The sequence below is a fragment of the Monocercomonoides exilis genome (genome assembly GCF_001643675.1).
Source record: "Monocercomonoides exilis strain PA203 chromosome Unknown scaffold47-789622, whole genome shotgun sequence".
Classification (NCBI taxonomy): domain Eukaryota; phylum Preaxostyla; order Oxymonadida; family Polymastigidae; genus Monocercomonoides; species Monocercomonoides exilis.
Window position 1 is genome coordinate 200,490 of NW_027150592.1, and position 16,966 is coordinate 217,455.

General features: G+C 33.4%; 5 protein-coding genes across 5 annotated transcripts; 3 read left to right on the forward strand and 2 right to left on the reverse strand.

Moving 5' to 3' along the window:
* Nucleotides 1–3: 3 nt before the first annotated feature.
* MONOS_4786 (putative Wd-repeat protein) lies at nucleotides 4–2,000 on the reverse strand (the record flags this gene model as incomplete). The annotated part of the gene is made up of 8 exons (XM_067874885.1): nucleotides 4–333; nucleotides 413–1,024; nucleotides 1,151–1,238; nucleotides 1,302–1,354; nucleotides 1,427–1,566; nucleotides 1,624–1,659; nucleotides 1,712–1,802; nucleotides 1,860–2,000. The coding sequence occupies 8 exons, from the start codon at nucleotides 1,998–2,000 to the stop codon at nucleotides 223–225; spliced, it is 1,272 nt and encodes a 423-aa protein (XP_067721374.1). The 3' UTR covers nucleotides 4–222.
* A 151-nt stretch (nucleotides 2,001–2,151) lies between these two features.
* Nucleotides 2,152–5,707, forward strand: MONOS_4787 (uncharacterized protein). The gene is made up of 8 exons (XM_067874886.1): nucleotides 2,152–2,462; nucleotides 2,514–2,605; nucleotides 2,666–2,696; nucleotides 2,762–2,865; nucleotides 2,942–3,685; nucleotides 3,861–4,004; nucleotides 4,172–5,078; nucleotides 5,244–5,707. The coding sequence occupies exons 1-8, from the start codon at nucleotides 2,156–2,158 to the stop codon at nucleotides 5,558–5,560; spliced, it is 2,646 nt and encodes an 881-aa protein (XP_067721375.1). The 5' UTR covers nucleotides 2,152–2,155; the 3' UTR covers nucleotides 5,561–5,707.
* A 212-nt stretch (nucleotides 5,708–5,919) lies between these two features.
* On the forward strand, nucleotides 5,920–7,816 carry MONOS_4788 (putative MACRO domain-containing protein). The gene is made up of 4 exons (XM_067874887.1): nucleotides 5,920–6,042; nucleotides 6,088–6,716; nucleotides 6,832–7,206; nucleotides 7,367–7,816. Exons 1-4 carry the CDS (start codon nucleotides 5,928–5,930, stop codon nucleotides 7,685–7,687), a joined length of 1,440 nt encoding a protein of 479 aa, XP_067721376.1. The 5' UTR covers nucleotides 5,920–5,927; the 3' UTR covers nucleotides 7,688–7,816.
* Nucleotides 7,817–11,969: 4,153 nt separating this feature from the next.
* Nucleotides 11,970–12,705, forward strand: MONOS_4789 (uncharacterized protein; the record flags this gene model as incomplete). The annotated part of the gene is made up of 3 exons (XM_067874888.1): nucleotides 11,970–12,057; nucleotides 12,164–12,202; nucleotides 12,278–12,705. Exons 1-3 carry the CDS (start codon nucleotides 12,012–12,014, stop codon nucleotides 12,703–12,705), a joined length of 513 nt encoding a protein of 170 aa, XP_067721377.1. The 5' UTR covers nucleotides 11,970–12,011.
* Nucleotides 12,706–13,777: 1,072 nt separating this feature from the next.
* Nucleotides 13,778–15,570, reverse strand: MONOS_4790 (uncharacterized protein). The gene is made up of 4 exons (XM_067874890.1): nucleotides 15,425–15,570; nucleotides 15,281–15,351; nucleotides 14,720–15,216; nucleotides 13,778–14,667 (listed from the first exon to the last, which is right to left on the reverse strand). The coding sequence occupies exons 1-4, from the start codon at nucleotides 15,427–15,429 to the stop codon at nucleotides 13,903–13,905; spliced, it is 1,338 nt and encodes a 445-aa protein (XP_067721378.1). The 5' UTR covers nucleotides 15,430–15,570; the 3' UTR covers nucleotides 13,778–13,902.
* Nucleotides 15,571–16,966: the final 1,396 nt, after the last annotated feature.

The window sequence follows — 16,966 nt, forward strand, 5'->3', positions numbered from 1 at the left end:
TAAGTTTACATAATGGGTAGGATCTTTTTACAATTGTTTTAAAAACTAATCACACATAAAAATAAGGTGATGTTCTCTTAAAAAAAACTCATCACAAAAAACAAATGGCGTAAATAGTTGATAGAAAAACAAAATTAACATTACAACAAAAAAATACAGCCTTTAAAAAATAAAAAAATATTCATAGTTAGCTTGAAATGAAAGAATACTTTGTTGAAATTCTCAAGGCAATTCAAAGATTGAAATGTCTTTTCCAACACCAGAAACAGCAAATTGATCTCCGCAAATATCCCCACAGAAAAGGTTGTTTTTGAAACGATTGCGAGACACCAACTTTTTTTGTTAAAAAAAAGATTATATCAAGAAAATAATTTCAAAAGAATTCAAAAATAAAAATGTTAAAAATGCAAACTCTTCTTGTTGATACATCAAACACAAACAGTTCGTTTGCTCCGCTTCCTCCAGCAATCACCATTTGCCTGTCTGAAGACAAAGACGAAGAAGATGCCGAAGACGAAGGAGCACTTGAAGAATGAGAAGAGAAAAATCCAAAATACAACATAGTTGATTCAGCTGCCGCTGCAACCGCAATCTTTCTCTGTATTTCCTCTTGTTCTATTTCAGATGGCGTAGGTGATGGTGAAGAGGAAACAGGGCTTGAGGCTTTGTCAACTGACATTGAAGAAGAAGAGGAGGAAGAAGAAGAAGACGAAGATGATGATGGAGTAGATGATGAAGATGGCATTTCTTCTGAAGAAGGTGTTGAAGAAGATGGAGGCAAAGGCTCCGAAGAAGAGGAAGAAGATGAAGAAGAAGGAACGGGATCTGTGAATGTCAGCTTGTCCATCGGAGGGATTGCAAATGTATGGACAAGAGAGCCACTGCCAAAGTCCCACAGCTGGAGCTGGTCTTTCACTCTCCATGAAGATGTCAGAATCAAATCTCCGTCGATGTCAATTCCTTCGCCGCCCAAATGCGGGCCAAATATCATCCGCTCAGCTGCGCTTGTGCGCAAATCCCATATCTGATATCAATATTTATTATTTCCAACCCAAAATACATGATAATTTTGCCAATTCAAAAAAATAAATGCATCATGTTCGCAATTTTTCAATAAGAAATTTGAAAAAAATATTGTTTGAAAATAAACCTGTACAGTGTTATCCCAACCACCAGATATGAGTATTTCTGGATGCGATGGATTAAATTTCACGCAAAATATGCGATTTGAATGCGGCCTGTTAAATAAATCCCTGAAAAGCATCGATAATATGAAAAAAGCTGAAAAAATGCAAGCAAACTTTTTGTTCAATATATTTATATTTGATTTTGTGTGTTCGTCATATATGCGAATCTACAAAATAATAAAAATGAAAAAATTAATTTTCAATAGAGTTACAACAATAATTATAATTAAAAAGAACACATTTAAATCGCTTCCTGCTGTAGCAAATGATTTTCCGTCAGGCGTATAGTCAATGGTAAGGATTTCATTTCCTTCCTCTTTTATTGAATGCATCAATCTTCCCGTTGTCAGATGCCAGTGCTTGACAGTTCCATCAGAATCTGTCAAATGAAATCAGAAATAAAAAGTAATTTTCATCAATAAAAGTATTTTCATACTTCCTGTTAACAAAGCAGGATACTGCGAAGCAGTTACTATTAATTATTTTTGAAATATTTTTATAAATCGCAATAAACGTTTGCAAACATGGACGATAGCGCATTCCCATCACAGGAAACCCTTGGGGCTGCCCCATGTCAAATCCATATAAAAACTTATAAACAGGCAAATTGTACAACTAATTTTTCATTTGTATGAAGTTATATTTACTATTAAATTGACGAAAAATGCAAACTCTGACACCACCATCAAAGCATCCAGCAGCAAGATATTTTCCATCAGGCGAATACTTAAGGCATAAAACTGATGCTCCAAGGTCTGGAATACCACGGAAAACTGATAATTGTCGCGTCATTGTGCTTTTTAAACTTGCCATTTCTATTCGTAATTTTTTTTATAAAATAATAATGGACTCAATAAAAAACAAAATTTTTCTATTTTTGCATTGTTACAAAGTTTCAGTACTATTTTCAAATATTTAATCCAAAATTGGGGCCAAAGAATTTTTTATTTTTCCATCATCAAGTTTTCATGTTCCCTTCACAAGCAAACCCTTTTGGGGCTTCTGCCAGGGACAGAGAAAACGAGAGGCTACAAACATTCAACAAGGAACAGAAAATTGATGATAGGCTGGATGAAAGTGAAAAGCATTTATTTTCTTTAAGATCTGATCAAAGAGATGATTTCCTCTATAAAAGAAGGAAACTTACTCACAAAAAATCATCAAGTGACTCCTCCTCATTGGAGGCAATACGAGTTCTGCTTGATCAAATCCAACAAACTGATTCTCAATTAGTTTTGCAAGCATCAAAAGAATTATGTAATTATCTTTCTAACAGTTTGCAATTATTTTTGAAAAATAAAATGCTGCGTTATATAAATACTTAAGAGGATACTGCAATCATAACTGAATTTCAAAGATTTAACGGAATGTCAATACTTGTGAATGCATGTAATTCAACAAATTCAGTAGAAATACAAGTGAGCATTTTTTGTTTCATGTTTGAAGATTTTTTATTTTTTTATGTGCATACAATATAGCATAACGTAATACAGTGCATGATGAATTTGGGTTTGGTTTTTATTATTTATAATTTTTGGAACTTTTTTTTGAAATTTTTTCTTATTTGAAAACAGCCGCGCAAGAAAACAGTTTTACACGCTCAGTTGCTTTTGCAGGCGTTCCTCAAATTATTGCTCAAATATTGACTTCTTCCAGCGTATTAATCCTTCGCGAGGATGTGTGAATCATCAATAATGAATAAAATCAAATTTACAGAAATACTTTTTTTTGTGTAAAAACACATATTTAAATAGGCAATGATGTGCATAGGGAATGTTGCGTCTGGAGAAGACGGTGTCAAAGACATGCTTTTGGAAGGCCCCATTCCTTCTATTGCAATCAGCATTGTGATGTCAACATCTCCTTTTCTTCCTGATTTGTGCGACACTGTTCAATCAATCCTCAGTTCTTTCCCAGCAAATTCTTCTTCTTCCACCACCCCTTCTTCTTCTTCTTCTTCTTCTTCTTCTTCTGTTCCTTCACCTCTAACGATGCAGCAAAGTCCATTTGCCTCATCCACTCAGTTTTTAAAGCCAATGGCTGTAAAACCTGCACCAAGAATTGACATTTCATCCATCATTTATCACGACGAAAAATCCAGCACCCAACCTTCACTACCAACCACAGCATATCCTCCCCCTCTTTCTGCGCGGCTGCTGTCGTTCTCTCTTTTTTTCATCTCAAACATCTGCAAACAATCAGACACGAATCTTTTCCGCCCTCTGTTGGGTCTGTTTGTGCTAATCATTCTTGTCTTCCACCACCACAACGAGGTTTGGAGGCACATCATCGATGCAGCCTCGCTGAGTGTGTTCTTAAACGCCGACGACGGCCGGCTCCATCTGTCCCAGCTGCCTCCGTCTTTTCCTGCTTCTCTCCATTCATCGCTTGCCCTTTCTCCGCTGGACCCTTCGCCTTTCCCCTTCTGCCTGTACACTTTGTTTGATCTCCTCACAATCATCAATCAGATTTGCGAAAATGATGCACAAGCATCACGGGTATGGATTTTGATGATGCGGAACATCCTTTTCTTCTTATTTATTCGTCTTGCTAACTCTTTTATTGTTCTGATTTATTTTTGTTTTTGTTTCTTTTATTCTTATCATTATGTCTTTAACAAAAATGTTCTCACATATTTTTTTCCACCTTTTATCCAAAATATCCACTTGAAAGTATGTTATACAAACAGGAATTGTGCCACTGTTGATACAGCTTTGCAGCGAAAAAGACAAAACACTCATTTTCAAGTCAATTAAACTTATAGGCACACTTTTTATTCCACTCGAGACAGATGAAGAATCCAATGCTTTCGGAAATGTGTGTCTTTCTTCACATTCTTCTTTTATTTCAATTTCTATGTCTATTCTATTTCTATTCTATTTCTATTCTATTTCTATTCTATTTCTATTTCTAATTATTTAATATTCAAAAAAAAAAAAAAAAATATTAATAAACACATATTTTCTCTCTTTTTTTTTTATCAGCTTCTCGTTTCAAACAACTTCCTTCCCATCGCCAGCAACATCCTCATGGGCTACTCCGGTCTGAAGAAGCTGAAAACTGAAGTCGGACTTCTGCTGAGCAACTTGTGCAGCTGCACCGACGAATCGATTATCGACTCCATCATCAAAACCGGTCTGCTCTCAATCATGCTGGCAATTCTGTCTGCCCCTTCCACACCTTCCACCGTTGCAAAATACCTCATCAGCGCCTTGCACAACATTGCCTGCGGGCCTGAGAAGCACAAAGAGGTGATGGTGGCAGAGCAGGTGGCTGGATATATGGTGGATGCACTGGACTACAAGTGGGACGTGACGGAAGAGCTGTACATCGTCCACACACTCAAGCTGCTGCTTCAGACAGGAAACAACATCGCCAGGCAGAAGCGGCTGCGGATGGAGAAGGAGATGAAAGGCGGAGAGAAAGGAGGAGAAGGAGGCAGTGGAGAAAGAGATGTGATGGATGCAGACGAGGAAGAGCTGTACAGCAGCGAATATTCAGCAGTGAAGCCACATGTTCTGAATGCGAATGCAAATTCAAATATGAATGTGAATGCGTCAGGCGAAGAGTTTGAGTCCGCGTCTTCCATTGTTGCGATGGAGATGGCGCTGAATCCCGTTCTGAAGGAGATGGAAGAGCGCGACCGGATTGAGCAGCTTGCGCAGCTTCTGGGGTCGAAAAACAAGAAGGTGAGCAGAATGGCGCTGGAGGTGTACACAGACTACTTGATGTACCTGGAGAAGGAGATGGAGGACGATGCAGACGAAGATGACATGGAGGACTGGACATTCGACGGCGATGGGGATGGAGACGGAGATGGTATTGATGCTGAAGATGGCGGGTTCTCAGAAATGGATGGAAGGAGAGAGAGCGCAGGCAATGAATCGAATGGTGTGATTAGCTTTTTTCGTGTGTTGAATAAATTTTGCTTCTCCACATTGAACTTTCTACTTCTTCTTCTTCTTCTTCTTTATTTTATTTTTTTTTTCTGAATTGTTTGTGGATTTTCTCAAATATTCCCATTTGTTAAAAAATAAAATAAAATAAATAAAATAGCATCCGCGATTGACATGAGTGCCTGGGAGAAAGAACTGAAGCAGCAGAGAAAGGAGAAAATGGACCACCGAAAGAAATGCCTGCAGCAGTTCCGCTCGTTCTCAAGCGCACAGGACCAGCCGCAACAGCTTCCTTCCAGCCAGCTGTCTTCCTTCGTATCGTCGTTCTCCCTCACAAACCCTTCTGCTAATGTTACTCAGCAAAACCTTGCCAACCAGCCTCTCTTCCCTCAAATTAACACATCTCAGCCAGCGTTCCCTTCTTCTCAGACTCCATTTCCTTTGGCTCCTGCAAATCCAATTTTCCCTCCATCTTGATCGTCAAATACCTTTTTATTTCTTTTTCTGAAATTTGATTTTCACTTCGTAAAAATAATGTGATGCAATTTGAATTTTTTTTTATTATTCAAATAAATCAAATTGCTTTCATTTCAAGCAAATAAATAAAATATCATATCGAATAAACTATTTTTTCATTATAAAAATGATATACATCAATATTTTTAATTCATATCTGCAATCTTTATGAAAAAGTTGAAAGATCACAAGTGCCCTTATTTACTTAGTTGAAAACGGTTTGAAGATAAAGATCATTTTTTCAGTGGATATCATGAATAACCTCATTTTTTTAATTCTTATTTTTTAAATTTGCATTTGAATTATTTTATTTTATTTTAGAATACTTATGAGCACTCCTGAACCATCAGAAGAAGGTAAGAGTGAAATCTCTCCTTCTTCCGAAGGCGCTGAAGAAGTAACTGGAGATGGAGACTTGGGAGAGGAACAGCTTGAGTCTGATGGTATGAAATTTTTTTTTACTAGTTGATGTGCTTAATGCTGAATAGCTCCTATGAGCGTTTTTTTGAAAAAGAAAACAATGGCAGATTTTCCTGGTTTAACAACAACAACTTTGCGTCAACCTATTTTCCCCCCAATACCTCAGCTTTCTTTATATGGAACAACAACGAGGCTTACACCGGGATTATCTTCTGAGGCAATTTTAGAAAGTGTTCGAAAAGATTATGAAAATGCAACTTACAAAGTTGAATCTTTAACAGAGCGAGAAAAGGAAGGAACAGGAAAAGCTGTTTCATATTCTAATTCTTCTTCAACAAGTCCTGTTCCAAGATTAACTCCATCTCCAACTCCTTCAATGCAATCTTCACCTGGAATGTTAACTTCCAGAACACTTGCAGCTTCACTTGCACCTGTTCTTTCGCATATTCCACCTTTGCCACTTCCTTCTACATCTTCTTTCACTCCACCACCTCCTCCATCTCTGCTTTCTGAACGCTCACTATCAATACATACACCTCAGTTGAAAGGAGCTTCTGTACAACAGCTAATGAGCTCATACATACAAGATTTAACAATGCCACTACAAGTCATTGACTGTCAAAAGTTTATAAATTGGACTGATCTTGTTTCAACATGGACGTTCGAAGAAAGGAAGAAGAGAGAAGAAAAAACTTCTGTATGCAAAAGAGTTTTAAAATGATCATAAATTTTTTTCTCAATATTTTGTTGACTTTCACTTTTCACTTCATGAAAAAATATTTCAACCTTCAAATTTTATATTTTCAATTTAGATTGCTCGCTTTGCAAATCTTGGGTATTATGTTCCTGAGCTGGATATTGAGGAAGATATTAACTCTCGGATATTCCTCGTGTCTGGAGATATTACAAGCATTGCATGTGATGTAGTCATCAATGCTACGAATGAAGCTCTTCAGGCGGTGTCGCTTGTTTCGCAGGCTTTGATGGCGCGTGCTGGCCCTCGCCTGAAGACCGCTCTATCACAGCTGTCAATGTCTGCTGGTGAGTCAAGAATGACCAAAGGGTACAATTTGCCTGCAACTCACGTCATACACACTGCTGCGCCAGAAACAGAACAGCCAACTTTGCTCAAGGCATCGCTTGATTCGGCGCTTACAATGGCAGTTGAAAACGACTTTAGGACGATAGTGTGCTTTATTATTATTATTATTTTCATGCAATTTACGTATTCTGTTTAATTTATTTGTATTTTAACAATTTTGATGTCTAATCTTAAATATATGATTTCGATTTTATAACACATGCATATTCTTATTATCTTTATTTCATTTATTTTTTCTTCTTTAGGCTGTTCCTGCCTTTGCTTCTGAAAGTTATCCTCGTCCTTCGTCGCACCCAACATATCCACTGGTTCCAGCTGTTCATGTTATGATGCGAACAGCACGCAAATGGATGGACACAAACTGGGCAAAAGTTGACAGGCTCATCTTTGTTGCGTCGTCACCGCGAGAATTTAATGTTTTCTGTGAATTGATGCTGGACTACTTCCCTTGCCTCCCCACGAAGCCCCCTTCTCCGCCTCCTCCACCACCTCCGCCACCTGTCATTGAGGAAAAGCCAAAGTCCGGAAAGAAGAAGAAGAAGAAGAAGAAGAAGGGAAAGAAATAAGAAGAGATATTTGTTTTCATTACATGGAGCTCTTTCACTTCATTTTGAAATATTTTTATCAGTTATTTTTTATTCAATGAACAAACTTCAAAATTTATTACAAAAATGGAAAGGAATATTTCAGAAAAACGAATTTGAAAAAATAATTTTTAAGAAGATAAATCAACATTCAAAAACATTTCGAAATGGATAGAGAACTGAACAATAACCATTGTTTTTTTTTTTTTTTTTTTTTTTTTTTTTTTTTTTTTTTTTTTTTTTTTTTTTTTTTTTTGTAGTAGAAGAAGTTGTTGTTGTTGTTGTTGTTGGAAAATCAACACTTTTCTTTTCAAAATGATAATGAAATATTATTTCAAAAATAACATTAAACATGATTGTTAGATATTCTTTATGCAAATTTGTATTGGAAAACCTGTTTTTTGTTATTGAAACTTTTAAATGAAAAGATTTTTAATATCATGATGACCAGTAACGGATATCATATCATCGGATTTTGCACAACATTTTTAATACAATACACAATTGTGATTGATAGTGATTTTTCTTTGTCAGAAAAAAAGGATAAATAATTTATTTATAAATTAATTTTGTGTGTAGAAATTTTTTATTTATAAAAATTCACACTAATATACATTTATCACTTCCGGAAACAATTTATATCATATATACACATTATTAAGATTTATTTGAACATAACATAGGGTGATTGTTTTTGAAATCACATTTTTTCATACGATATAATTGGTTTCAAAAATATCTCTCGTATAACAACAAAAGAACACTAAAAAGTGAAAAGGCTTCTCGAAAACATTTTTATCTTTGATTTGATAAAAACGTTTGTTAAAAAAATACAATTATCACACTATTTCTCTTTTGACTAAAAATATTCTTTCAAAAAACAAACAATCTTTTCAAAATCAACACCGAGAAAAAATATATGATATAGATAATAAGCATCATAAAAAAAAAACAAAAAAATAGAAATAAAAGAACAAATTGTGTTTTTCATATTATAAAGTTCCATAAAAATTAAAAAATTAGGTTTATTCTTTTTGATAAGTCTCGAACGTTTAATATCTGAATTTGAAAAATATTTACGTTTTTTGATCAATTTTTGTGATAAATCCATCAAGCATAATCATTTTGTTAATAAGATGTATCAAACCTTTTTAATAAAAGAAAATAGGCACAGTGGAGAAATACGACATATGAAAAAAAAAAATGATGAAATAAAATCATTTTTATTAAGTGAAGATGTTAAATATTTGTAACTTTCTAAAAATAAAACACATAAGATTGAGAATATTTAGCGCCGGCGATTTAATTCGATGGAAAATAATGTAAAATAAGCAAAATTTTTCTTTGCACACAAAAATGTGACTGTTAACGAACGTGATTATATTCGCTGTGATTATATCCGGTTAAGACTGTAAGAAAAAGAATATTTGACTAAAAAAATTTTTTTGACTTGTTTTTTTGGGGTGATAAAAAATCAGATGTTGCATTATTTGACAAGCTTTTTCAGGATAAAGAAAAGATTAGGGAGTTTTTTCTTCATTTCATTAACTTTCTTTTTGAAACGGAAAAATACTATTCTTGTAGAAGAAAAACGGAAACAAACTTCAATTTATAAAACAAGTTGATAATGGAGATGTGCAGCATTTTACAAATAAATATCATATTTAAAGGAAACTCAGTTTTATTTATATCTTCAGAAAATCAACACAGTTTTATTTATGCTTTTGCATTTCTGGCAAGAAAATTGAATTTGTCAATACTCATATCTAACTTGAGTTTGCAAAAGCACAGCCGGTTTCTTGTTTTCACTAAAGAGAGTATCGATTTATATTCTTATGCAAAGTGTGAGGTTTATTCTTGGGGGAGAAGGTTGTTTTGTTGAAATTGACTTCGCGTTTTTTATTCATAGAAAGAACCATTCGAGGAATAGGAGGAAACAAATATAGTTTTTTGGGTCAGTGGAAAGAAATGAAAATGATGAAAATGGGAAATGTTTTGTTTTTTTTCAGTTCCTAACAGAAAAAAGGAGATTAAAATTCCCGTCATAAAGGCCAATATCCAAAAAGGAACAAATCAATTTTTTTCTTATTTTTTGTTCTTCGACAAATTCTATATTTATCTCTTCTTCCTCCACCACTTTAAATAAAAAAAAAGTTAATCATGAATTGCAAGAGAAAAGCAACGCACAAAACAGAGGGGAAGAAGAATCAGTTTTATTTCATTTGAGATCTTTTCAATTTTTATTGTCAAGTTTCCCGCAAGCAGAAATATGTGAAATATTTCTTCTTTTGAAGCCAAGCTCACAAAATGCCCAGCAACAAACAATAAAAAACACATTGGCATAATGATACTACAGATATTGCATAAAATACCGGACATCGCACAAAATACCGGACAAGATCGATTTCATAATAACTGCTAGAAGAAAAATTCTGTTAATTTTCCTCAATATATATCTCATCAACACAGACTCATAAAAGAAACGAGACTTTAAAAATATATTCATTGGTGCTCATAAGAATCAATTTTTTGAAATTTCGGAGAAATTAAATTTTGTTCTTCTCCGATATTATGAAAATAATTTTCTATGAGCACAAATAAAGCTGCTTTGAAAGATTTGTATGTCAAGTGAGTTTGTATTGAGGAGATATATTTTGAGGAAAATTGTCAGAATTTTTCTTCTTGTGGTGATTGAGATATCGATCTTGTCCGGTTTTTTGTGCGATGTCCGGTATTTTATGCAATATCTGTATATGGTATTCACTGAAATAGAATAAAATTTATATGGCATGATTTCATTTATTATATTATTGTTTTTTATGCTAATGATTTTGTGCGGAAACGTTTTCTCATGAAATCGAAATTATTAGAAAAATCTTGTTTTTCAAATTATTAATGGGATAAGCTCAAAAAATGATAATTGTTTTAAAAATTAAAAAACCGAGATCCGGATGAGCAAAAGATAAAAAAACGTTTTTAATAATTGAGAAGTTTATTTAGGAGATGGAGATGATGAAAATTGCTTCGGAAAACATCCTTTTGATGAAATAAGAATTATGAAAAAACAGAAATGATTAATTTTTTATTTTTTGTTAATAACACATTTCCGCAAACTTTTATCATACAGCACATGCTAAAAACAACATATATAATCAGAATATAGTGTTATTAGTGAAATTTGCAAAATTCTATATTGTACTATTATGCCAACACATTCGCAGCAGGAGATGTTTCAAGACAGGAAGATCATCTTCAAACAATAAGCAGAATATCTAACAAGTTGACATCTTTTGTTGAATTTAGCTACGAATTTGATGTCAAAATTGAATAAGAAAGAGGAAGGAGAAGAAAGAGAGGAGTGCATCAAATAATCAACTCCAAGTTTTCATTTCTATTAGTCGTTTAAGGATTGAATCGAAAGCACGAACACAAGAAGAGGAATAACCCAAATTATATTTTGCTATTTGCATCCTTATCTTTTCAGCAATTGGTTTTTTATTTCACAATTCATCTGTTGCCTGTTTCTTTCTTTTTATCTTCATCGACAATCATATTTTGATGTTTTCGAAGCGATTTCAGATGCTCCTGACAAAACATTTCAAATGTTTCTAATGCATTTCACAGAATCATTTGCGATTCAACAGCAAGGAAGAAAATTCTCTGTTTTGCTGTACGCCTCATTTGCCACGCCTTTTCACTTTTCCGAAAAAAAAAAAAAAAAAAAAAAAAAAAAAAAAAAAAAAAAAAAAAAAAAAAAAAGATTTCCTTTTCGTTCTCAACAAAAACGGAATTTGATATCCCTTTCACCAATACAAACAAGATAATAATTTTCTTTTTTTGAAAAGAAACAAGAAACAAACTTTTGTGCATCTTTTGGAACTTTATGATATCAAGAAATAAATATGCTGTAAAATTTTTTCGTTTATGAAAAAAACAACTATTTGTTCCAAACTTTTTCCACAACCTTGTCATGAGAAATCTTGCATTCCTATGTCAAAAAAATACAGAAAAATTCTTAAACTGAGAAAAATATTTGTTAGAGAAGAATGGAACAAAATTCTTAAAGCAAAAAATTTTGTCCCATATGGAAAGAAATTATTTGATTTTTGAATTAGAAAAAAAGTCTAATCTCCTCATAATTGAAAGAAAAAATAATTTCTGATGATTATTTTTCAAAAACTCCATACACATTCTATAAAAAAGCACTTTCATTCCAATCAGTCAATTGAAAAAACACCAAAAATGACTTTTATTAAGGTAAATTGATCAATGGGCCAGTTATTTTCCTGTTTTTCCCGAAAGGCACATGAAGTTGGCGCTGCTTCCACGTCATTTTCCGAAGAAAACACATCGTTTGCGCATATTCTTTTTTTTTCTTTTTGAAGCACTTTTCCTTGCAAACTGAACATGACGTTTTGGAAATTTGAATGAAACTGGGTTCTGCTAAATTGACCGAAGATAGAATTTCAGAATCTTCAATAGCGCACAAGTTTTCAAGTTTGCTTGTTTTCTTTGTTTATTCTCTAATTGTGAAATTTTGTGTATATTAATTTATTTATTTTATTTTTTCAGAATTGTTTGATGAACTGGAGAATTGCAATGAGGATAGTCAAAAACAGAAAATCCTTGAAATGAATGAAGTGACGGAAGATATGAACGAAAAAGAATTTTTATCCGTTTTCACAAAAGAACTGTTCGACAAAATAAACAAAATGATTGAAGAAAAGAAAATATCTTTTCAGAATGCACTCTTCTTGCTGAAACACACGGGACGTTGCAATGCGTTGAAGTGCATGCAAATTTCTAGCTTTGAAGATTGTTCGTTGCGCTATCTCTTTGAAGATATGATTGCTCATGAAAATTTTTCCAAAAATTCTGACGTAGGAGATAGGAAAGATTCTCTGAGCGAAAAGGATCTTGCTGATCTTTGCAAAAGCTATATTATGCTTGGTAGCTCAGTTGATGGATACTTTTTATGTGTCTGCGGCGTTATCTCGTGAATGCTGCATCAGAAAAAGAGGAAAACAAAGAAATTCAAAAAGAAGTGGAAATGGCTTTGTTGGCTTTGAGCACAGTTGAACGGTGGAATGTGTGATTAATTTATAGCCCGATTTGTCGAATTATTTTGAGTTTTTTATTGACGTATTTCTTTATTTTTATTAGGTTGAATCTCAAGGATCACGTTTGAATAATACAATAGAAATCATCAAATATCATCAGGAACATCATAATCTGACTCGGCTTGGCTATCAATCTGCTTGGAACTATTTGAATAAAAGATATTATTTTGATTTCAAATTGGGAGAAGTTGTTTCGAATGAACTGCACTTTTTGAGAGAGGCAACAAGAGAACTGGATGAACTGACAAGATATGTGGATTGGAAGAGAAAAGAAGGAGATAAAAGAGAGAGAGAAAGGGAAGAAGAATATGTTTTATTGAGATGGTTGCTAACATTGGAGCGTTTCTTGAGCGTATGCTTCGTGCCAAATGAAGAATATGTTGGGCTTATTGGTAGCATTATGAGTGTTTTTCGAGCATCAAGGGATAAAAATAAAGCAATTAGTTTCTTGTGCACTCTGTCCCTTGAACACTCAGCGAAAAAAAGATTTGTGAAGATTGATTACTTGCTGAGCCTTGGAGTTTTTGATTCTTTTTTGGAGGAGGCTCAACGATTGACAATGGATGATGAAATAACACATAAAAGCTTGACATTTTTTGAATCTATTTCGCGGAGGCTGAAAGGAAAGGAGGATGATGAACTGGAAGAAGCGAAAAGAAAGATAGACAAAAGGAAAACATTTGAATGGATGGAAGAGGAAGGATTAGAAAGCATCATAATTAGCTTTTATGAAGAAATTGATTTTTTCAACAAAAGAAATCATCATTTATCGCTAGATGTTGCAGATTATTTCGTAAATACTTGAAAAAATGAAATGTGTTGAATTTTGTAACTCAAAAATTTCCGTTTTTCTTTTTGTGTCATTTCTCAAAATGAAAAATAAGAAGCTATCTGTGGCTGTTTAAAAACGTTTTTTAATGCCATTTCATTTTGATGAAGAAAAGACAAACAAGCAGACAGTCTTTTTGTTTTTCTTTTTTCTGGATTTGCTGCTTTTCAAAGAAGTGAGAAGAAAAATAATTAAATTTATATAAAAATACCTTTATTTTGTTTCAAAGTCAAATGAAATCCATTTCTTCAAATATTCACAAAATAATCAGAAGTATTCAACGATAATAAACGGTCAAATTTTACATTAAAAAATCCAAAAGTTTCATTAAAGCTTGTGATGATATCTTCACATCCTTCTTCTTCCATCTTTTCAAGCGCTTTCCTTTTGATTGCCTTCCTGTAAGCTTCATCTGCTTCGTTATTCGTCTGCCCTTTCAATCTCCTTGAAATTATATCAAAAAAATCCAAGAATTCGCACGCCATTTTGTCATTCAACGTTAGTTGCCGAATCTCTTCCAAAACAGTATCAACAGCTCCGCTCTCCAGCAAGTCATCAACTTGCACGCCTTTGCTTTTTGCTGCTTCTACAAATAAAACAATGCACCAGAAGCTAATTTCTCTGAAATTGTCCTTCGCAGCTCTAAATGTCTGAGCAACGCATCTGATAAGCTCTGAATATTTTTCATTCCGCAATAAGCATGAGCCCAAGAAATACTCCAATAATTGCACCCATCTTAATAAAATATTTTCTTCTTCCGGTTCTTTTTCTCCTCCCTCTTCTTTCTCTTTCTTCAAATATACATATCTCATCAGCTCTTCCAACTCCTTTATTGCCTCCTTCGTTAAATGCAGCTCGTTCGAAATAACAGCTTCCAAGCTTTTGTCTTTGTATATTCGCCTAATCAAAAACATCCACATAGAATAATAGGCAAATCGTGTCAGATTGTGATGCACCTGATGATAACTCATTATTTCTGTTATTTCATTAAAATACAGTTCTTGTTTCAAATGCTTATAAAATGAGAAAGAAGTAATAAAAATAATAAAAAAAAAATATTCAAACAATAAAGTTACTAATACGGCTCAAAGCCAGCAATGCCATTTCCACTTTTTTTTGAACTTCTTCGCTTTCTTCTTTCTTTGAGGCAACTTTCAAAAGGCAAGGAACACAAATTGAAAGCAATTCCGATGAAATCCGAAGGTTGCTCAAAAAAACAAAGCATTCGCAAAGATCAAAAAGAAGCATTTCGTTCTTTTCTTCTTTTTTCTCATTTTCATCTATTATCATCTTCTCAAATCTTTCACTCAGCAATGAATTATTAAAAGAAAAATGAGAAAATCTTTTCAATGCTTTGCAATATCCAATATGCTTCAGTAACAGAATAGCATTCTCCAAAGTCAATTTCTTTTCTTCAATCATTTTGTCAATTTTATTGTACAGTTCTTCCTCCAAAAATAATCTAAATTCTTCTTTTTCCATTTCATAAATCATTTTATTCATTTCTTTAATTTTCTGTTTTTGTTCATCCTCATTGCAAATTTCCAGCTCATGGAGCAATTCTGCAAAGACATTTAAAATATTAAAATTCATTCTTTATTATTCCATCCAAATAAAAAAGCAAACTTGAAAACTTCTCGGTTCGAGTCACTGCAAGAATTCTTTCTTCACACCTTTGATCATCGCATATGCTAGTTCTGTAATTTAAAAAAAATTACAATTAAAATGAGTTAAACTTTCAAATTCACAGCAGAATTGACAAATGCAAACATCATCAATTATTGTTCAAATGAAAAATATAGCAGTTTCAAAACAAATTTTTTTGCAATAAAATGGAATTAAAAAGCGAACACAAGGAAATAAGTTGGATTGGCTGTTTAATGCAAGAAAAGTGAATCTTTTGATTCGATTTGATCAAACCAACAAAAAATTGTTTGCTTTCGGTTTTGTGAAAATGAAGCGAGGAGCTCTTCTTTCCTGAAGACATTGCTTCGTGGCTTTGAAACAAAATTTATTTTATAATTGGAATGGAAATCTTGCTGAAGAGAATTCGAAAAGAGGAAATATCAATTCTTGAAGAGAAAGTGTTTTATGGCTTTTTTTGGGAAGAACAACATGAATGAAAAAGTGGACACATGATACTGGCCTTCTTATCATTTTTCTTTAGTTGCTAATGTTAGCATCTGTTTCAAAATGACTCATAGAATTGCCAAAGATTCAAAGAAATGAATTTTTAAAAATCAAAATGAATTGACAGAACAAAAGAATATTCCAATCTTTGCAATTGGGTATGAGCAAAAAAAAAAGCATAATGGATGATGATTGCAGCAAAGTTGTTTCATTGTGAAAATGATTCATTGGATTTGGAAATGGATTATTTGAAGAAAAGCAACGAGGCCATCAGAATAAGAAAAGACTTCGTGATAGATTCTTTGCGAACAAGAAGAAAACGCGTAAGCTTCGTTTTTTTCTTTGTGAATTATCATACATCTGGTCCGATAAAAGCCATTTTATTTCAAATGAAATATGATTGGAAGAGGAATATGACAAATGCATCTTCATTATGAGCATCATTCGGGGAGCACAAGAACAAATAATATTTTTATCAATTTAAGAGAAAAGTCAGAAGCTATAAATCAGAGAATTCAGCTGCTATCCCAAAGGGATGAAGAGACCGAAAGGCATTCTGATTCGTTGTTCAAGAATTCTTTTTACATCAACTCATTTTTTTTTTGATCAAGCAAGAAATTCTCCTTTGGACTTCGGTGGATGCATCATTCATGCAATGGTAAATAAAACCGAAAGATTTCTCCTTTAAAGCGCTCCAAAGTCCTTCTTTTTTCTTTTTATAAACAACGCTCTCAAACGAAGAAATTCTGCCTTTTTCGGAGTTTCTGAACTGAGACTCGTCAAAATACCTCGTCTACAGCATCGTCATTTTCTCTGAAAACATTTCTGATCGCATTTCCTGTCATTGTAGCAGTGGCATTTACTGGGAAGCCATCATGCTCAGCCACAGCTGATGCAATTGATATTAACTCGAATACTCCGGTTCCATTGTTGGAAACGCTGCAAAATCTGTCTTATGAGTGGGTCGATCTTCTCAACAAGGATATCTTCAACATTTAATAAGAATGAAGATCAGCCCCTTCTCCATTTTTTGGAATCATTGAAATAATATTTTTCTATTTTTTCCTGTTACAACAGAGAATGCCGCAAGATTTTCATTTCTGCACTTGCCTTGCTCTACACACAGGGATTTATTCAAAGGGAATTGAAAAGCAGACAATTATTTCCAAAAGCGAATGTTTC